Source organism: Urocampus carinirostris, chromosome 13 (assembly GCF_059441175.1).
Source record: "Urocampus carinirostris isolate Australia breed hairy pipefish chromosome 13, RoL_Ucar_1.0, whole genome shotgun sequence".
In the NCBI taxonomy this organism is placed as follows: domain Eukaryota; kingdom Metazoa; phylum Chordata; class Actinopteri; order Syngnathiformes; family Syngnathidae; genus Urocampus; species Urocampus carinirostris.
Genome location: NC_142361.1, coordinates 17,487,426 through 17,493,664, shown reverse-complemented (window position 1 = coordinate 17,493,664; position 6,239 = coordinate 17,487,426). Strand labels below are relative to the sequence as shown.

The 6,239-nt window shown below is 38.0% G+C and overlaps 1 protein-coding gene across 6 annotated transcripts in view; it reads left to right on the top strand.

Moving 5' to 3' along the window:
• Window positions 1-643: 643 nt before the first annotated feature.
• Window positions 644-6,239, top strand: part of LOC148353911 (LIM domain-binding protein 3-like) — a 32,409-nt gene continuing 26,813 nt past the window's right edge. For 5 of the 6 annotated variants that reach the window (XM_088351867.1, XM_088351869.1, XM_088351868.1 and 2 more), the window contains exons 1-2: window positions 653-806; window positions 4,718-4,931. In XM_088351867.1, coding sequence (XP_088207993.1) covers window positions 4,836-4,931 — 96 coding nt within the window. In that variant the 5' untranslated portion in view covers window positions 653-806; window positions 4,718-4,835. Of the gene's footprint in view, window positions 807-4,717; window positions 4,932-6,239 lie in introns of all 6 variants that reach the window. The other variant, XM_088351866.1, reaches the window with a different exon arrangement.

Here is a 6,239-nt window from a genome sequence, read left to right as displayed (position 1 = left end):
CACACTGATGTACAAGGAAATTTGAAAGTTGCAATCCTCACCGAAAAGTTTGCTGACCCCTGCTATAGAGTAACCCAGTTACTTTTTAGAAAAAGTAGTGGGTAACTATAACCAACTATCTTTGTTAAAGTAACGTGCCCAACACTGTAAATGGCATTCACTCAATGTCACTATATGCTTTTGAACAAGTTAGTCAATATCATACCTGTCAACCTGTACTGTTTTGCCTTAGAAAGTACGTTTTTTATGCATTTTAAGACGAGTACGGCGTACAAGGAAATCTGTACGGAAAAAAGCAAATTTCTCAATTGCATGCGTCTGCCACATGGGGATTTCCCATCATGCATCATTCTGAGAAAAAAAATATGGTACACGAATATTTTGTATTTTGTACGGGAAAATATGACAGTTTGTACAGGCATGGCGCTGTGGAGGTTGACAGCTATGCAATATTATTTGATAATTGTATAGTTGTGTTTAAAATAAATTGACAGGTATTTTAGGTAAAAATGTACTCAAGTTACAAACATTGATAATCGATTATCCGGGTAAGGAAGAGAGTGCCTCCTCTCACCACTGAAAAATTGCTACTGTCGCTTTAAATTAAAAAAAAACGTACCACAGAAGAAGAAGGTAACCATCACAGAGGGAAATACGCTTCCTCCACACCGGTCCTCCCGCCCTCCCGTTGCTTGGAGGACTCCCTCCCCCGGTCGCAAACTGGATGCCGGCGGGACAAACGTGTACTTCCTCAAACTCCACAAATGCTCTGCCACTAAGCGACAATGGCGGCAGAAATATTTCAGGTACTTTGACACCTGTTACTACTGTACTTCCTCTCTTTGCGTGTTCTGTCTGCCGCTTAATCCCCTTATATTCACGTTCATCCTAAATGTCTGGCGGCACTCGCCGCGAGGTAAATCTGACGAAAATTGCCTGTGACGTCATTGGGATTGGCCGGCGTTTTGCACGGCGTTCTTAGACGTGTCCGCTGAATTAGTTGCACGGTATTGCGCCAATGGGCGGGGAAGTTAGCAACAGGTGCATGGACGCCCACTCGAGAACACGAATGAAAATGTGTTGAAGAAAAATAACAACTAGATGCAGTATTTGGCTACATGCCCATTTAAACAATTGTAAGATTTAATTAATAAATCACTGAATCACATTAAATTTGTGAAAAAATGTAAGCACTAATACAAAACATGACTTTATTCATCAATTTATTAGAGCAATGACAATTAATTTTGAACTAGAAAGAAATATTGAAAACGTTCAATAACTCATGAATCCCCACCAAAGTTCACCAAAATGTAATTTAAATCAATGCTGCTGGACTGCTGGATCAATAATGCAAACTAGCCAACAGTGTTTAAAAAGGTTCAACATATGTGGACATGCAGAACTAGTATTCCCTATTTCTACACCAATTGCAATATCAGGCAGAAGTGTGTGATCCGTTTACAAATTAAGTGGCCAATTTAAAGGAAAAGTGAGTATTATTCAACAACTAGATGTCCCCGTATGGTGTGCTAAGGAGCACATGGAAGAATAAACATTACTAAGACTCAAAGTGACCAAAAAGCACCATATTACTTCTCATTGTGTTTCCCAGCCTTTTTGAGGTATTTGTGTACCAATAGCAGCAAGATAATGGACAATTATGTCTGGTACCTTTTGGTGAGGTTAATGTTGAGGTAAAATAAATGAATGTTATTTCCCACTGTTAGGTTCATCACCCTTTCACAGGAATGCATGTTTGAATGAGAGTTTATGTGTTTTTGCTTTGTTAAATCATTTTTTTTTTAATTCATTGAAGGTTTTTAACACAAGCAGGGGCTAAATAATACCCATTGGCCCTCTAAATAATACAAATACATGTAGAGTAAGTATTACTTTTTTCTACACCATTTCCAATATTAGGCAGAGGGGGGTTACCTCATGTGTGGTCCCTTTTCAAGGTTCCTCCATTTTTATTATGCTGATGTTTTTGAGTTTTTCTTTGCCCCCATGTAGGTTTTAGATCAGGGGTTGGTGTAACAATAATCTGTAGTTTGCAATAATGTGTGGTCTGTGCATCCCTTTGAGACTCCTTGTGATTAAGGGCTATACAAATAAACATGAATTGACTAGAAATCTGGCCAGTTTACTTAATTTATTTAAAAATGTACTTTTTGTAACAACAAAGATATGAATTGCACGCCTAATATTGCACCCATTCTAACTATTTGCTTACATGATCACAGGAGAGGAACACTACAGAATAGAAGCAAATATATCTTTAGACTATGACTTTTATTGAATGCTACATTAAGTATCATATTGTAAATGGTAATTAAGTGGCAAAACTTAAAGTAAGAGTAAATCCTATTTATTCAGTGACACAGTTTTCTTTTCCATAGTGTGGTGACGATCAATTGTGCATGTAAAGCATACCAAGCCATACTTTCTTTTTAGAACCGATCTAAGACCAGGCCTCTGGAATCCCTGGGAAGTTACATTATCTCTTATCCACATTGATTGCATTTCTGCCTTGTGACAAATGTGGCTAAACTTAGATTGTGATACTGGTGACCATGCAAGCGAGCTGCTGTGTAACTGGCATACGCACACATGCAACTAGCGCATATATGTACACTCATGGGCGCACACACAAAAACAACTGCTAAATTCGTTGTCATAAAAATACATTTTCCCCTATGAGAAAGAATTTAAATGCTATTCAGCCTCCAGAAAACAACCACAGTCCTCTGCTTTTAATTCAGAACGACAATAATTGGTTAACAATGACAAATAACTACTTAAATGACTAGCATTTAATCCTGCAATCAATTGACAACTATTTTGAAATCTGAATTACGTGGGAAGAAAGGATACTTTTTGTACCAATCTTCAGAATTTTTATATTTCAGTTTTTTATAGTTCTCTTTGAATAATATATTTGTTGTATAATACATCTCTTAATACCTAATTTATTTATCAACATTTTCCCAAGTTTATGACATCACTGACCAACTTATTGATTCATAATCAAGCCATTGACCAAATGTTTACTACACTGCTTGGCGTTGCCACGCTTGCCATTGCCAGGATTTTACTTGGGCGAAGTTATTGGGGCGTCGGGCTGTTGAAAAAGTGCCAGGGAGCCTCTAGGGAGTGCCAAGGAGCAGTATGACAGCATGCACCTTGTACGCGAAAAGCAGCTGTTTATCGATTTTGTTGGTATTTATTGGGCTTGCCTTGACATGAAACCCAGCTAAACACTCCCAGAGGCCTGAAGTACAACTGTGTAAATGTTCACAAGAAATCAGTTCAGCCATTTTGGAGCCTATTAGCCATATAAGAACACACACATACAAATTGGGATTCAGGTAGTCACAAAATGCTCAACAAACCAAGTCATCAATGTTACACGTCAGTGTTAATAAATAATACTTCGTTGCTAGCACTTCAATAAAATTACAATGTTGTATATTTAAAGAAAATAAACATAATAAAAAACATAATAAACTGCAAACCTTTCCTGGATAATTAAACTTTAAGAGATCCAATAAAACGTGAGAAGTAAAAAAAAAAAAAGCATAATGTAACAATTTTTATTTTTGAGTTCGACATAAGACACGCTGATAGCTGTGCGAGGGAGTGTGAATGAATGTGCACCCACCTGTTGTTAGCGCCTGCCAAAATAAAAAGCCATTAAGTTGTCAGGCACAATTGTTTGTTGCTCACCAACAAAAAGCCGGCGTTTTCAAACAACATAACAGGGACAACAATTGAATAACTTTGTTACCGTATGTAGAACCTTTTATTGTAACCATGCATTTCCGATTTTATTTACTGTATTTCTGGTCTTTGAGGTGTACCACATTGTAAGGAGCCTGTTCATTTTTCTGGCAATTCTTTTATTTGTTTTTTTTGCATATAGGTGCTCTTGGGTGTTTTCTTTCTTTCTTTCTTTTTTGTCTTTTTTTTGAAGAACTATTATTCCTAAATTGGATGTCAAAATTCAAGCTGTGATACGAAATTGAAGTTTGAAATAATCGTATACGAAAACAATGCAAAGCAAATTATTGATTTTTTTTTTAATGATAGAATATTGTATTTGTTTTTCAAGGGGGCAGAAATATTCCTTTACTAGATTTCTTTGTAACCTTTCAGTAAATTTGCAAAAATATTGTTTTCTGAAGTAAAGGTATGCAGTTGTATGATGTTTTGCAAATGATTACATTAACATTTAAAACCTGGAAGTCACCTTTAATCGTTGCTATTTCCTCTAGCAATATCTTTGTACCTCAAGATTATTTTATCTCCCACGACACTAATAGGCCGTGTGACATTTACGCAATTGCGTACCTTCATTTCATGCTTGACCTTTTTGTTGTGGTAATAAGACGGCCTTGCCCATTGTAAAAAGACTTGCAGAGTCGGGATTGGGGAGGCCCAGAAGAATCAAGCGTGTCTATATTAGCGCTGATGAATCACGTCTCGCATGCCATAGCGGGTGTCCCCTTTCACGCCATGTAAGTCTAGCCCCCCCCCCCCCCGCCACACACAGATACTCTTGTAACCCCCCATGTCCCACCGTGCCACCCGGCTATCTGCATCTATTCTTAGGCTGTCGCTTCAATTCTTTCGAGCAGGCAAGTCCTGTTCTTGCTCCTTGTCTTCTCTGCACTGTAGCATTGGGTTTCACTCCTTCTTATCCTTCTGCTCTTAGAAGCCCTGGGCCTTCCTTCGACTCTCGCGGCTTTGGCCGTCCTAGACCACTGAACCAAAACAACAAGAAAAGCTGTCACCTCATTTGTAAGACAGAGGAACATTTTCCTGATTCAAACATGAGCTCATACACTGTGTCGCTGGCTGGGCCGGGACCTTGGGGCTTCCGGCTGCAAGGAGGGAAGGACTTCAATATGCCCCTGACCATCTCCAGGGTAAGATGATTTTCAGCCTATTTTTTTCCTTCGAGAGACTTGAGTTTTTCTAATTCTGAATCTTAATGGGAACCTTAAGATTCGGAATTAGAATCAGAGTAATAATCGTAGACTAAGCACAGAGGCACTTGGAACATAAGTGATCCAAGTGTTTAGAGAAACTGCATTAGAGGTAAGATTGGGCCTAAATACCTGTGGGTTTGAAAGACCGACCAAGCCTGAGCCCGTTCAATTGACTTAATTCTAAGAACCGAGCACGAAGCAAACCCGAAATTTAATATTTAAAAATTTAAAGATTTTTATTTGTGAGGACTTGGGAGGAGGAGATGGGATTTATGAAAAAAAATTAAACCCTTAGCAACAGAAGTAAACAAAACTGTATAAACATTTACATATTCTATATTTCTGTGTCTGCAGAGGTTACATTAACCAAAACTTTTCCATCTTTGACAGACTTTTTTTCAAGAGTAGACAGGAAAAGTTTTAGCCAATCTGGCATTTTGACGGTTGGAAACTGGGCCATAAACCACAGCCACTGTACATCTTTAATAATCCAGCGCAGCCCTTTGAGAAAGAGAGAGGCTCAGAGACAACAAATAGCAATGACAGATGGTTAATATACTGACAGAGACAGAAAGGGGTTTTTTGAATTGACATTGCAAGAGTTTAGTACAGAAAAGTGTCATGCTGAGGCTATTTCTGTTGTGTTTTCATTTATTTATTTTATTTTTTGGGCGGACCATGGTCTCTCGTAGCCATAACTACTCATGGACTCGGAACGTCTCAGTTTCACAGTGATGTAAGCGTAGCAACATCACAATGATTTGTAAAAGATACTGACAATTTTAAAGACATATGTTTTTTAAAAGTCAGTGAGAGAGAAGCCTGCCCCCAACCAGAATGTAATGATTGACATTTTAGGCCGAAATCCGGGTCCGGCTTGGGCTTGAATTCTTACATTTGCTGTACATACATTTTTGGAGCATTTTGAAAAACTTTTTTTTTTTAATCTTTACCTTGATTTGAGAGTGCAAACTTTGATTTTGAGTGCTCTGTGGTGCCACCTACTCATTTAACTTTACTAGGTGAGACAATAAAATTAAAACAACCACATTGCCTTTGCAAGCTTAATCGCATCACTTTAAAGGGAACTCAAATTACGGGCTCAGAATTAGCATCACTGTGGTGATCAATGAATTCTCTAACAATTTTGTTTTAAGTTTCACACTAGTTTGAACACAGCATTTTTGGCTTCTAGAATATGAGTTAACAATCAATATCCACCCTTTTTTCAGCCAGCCACGTTGG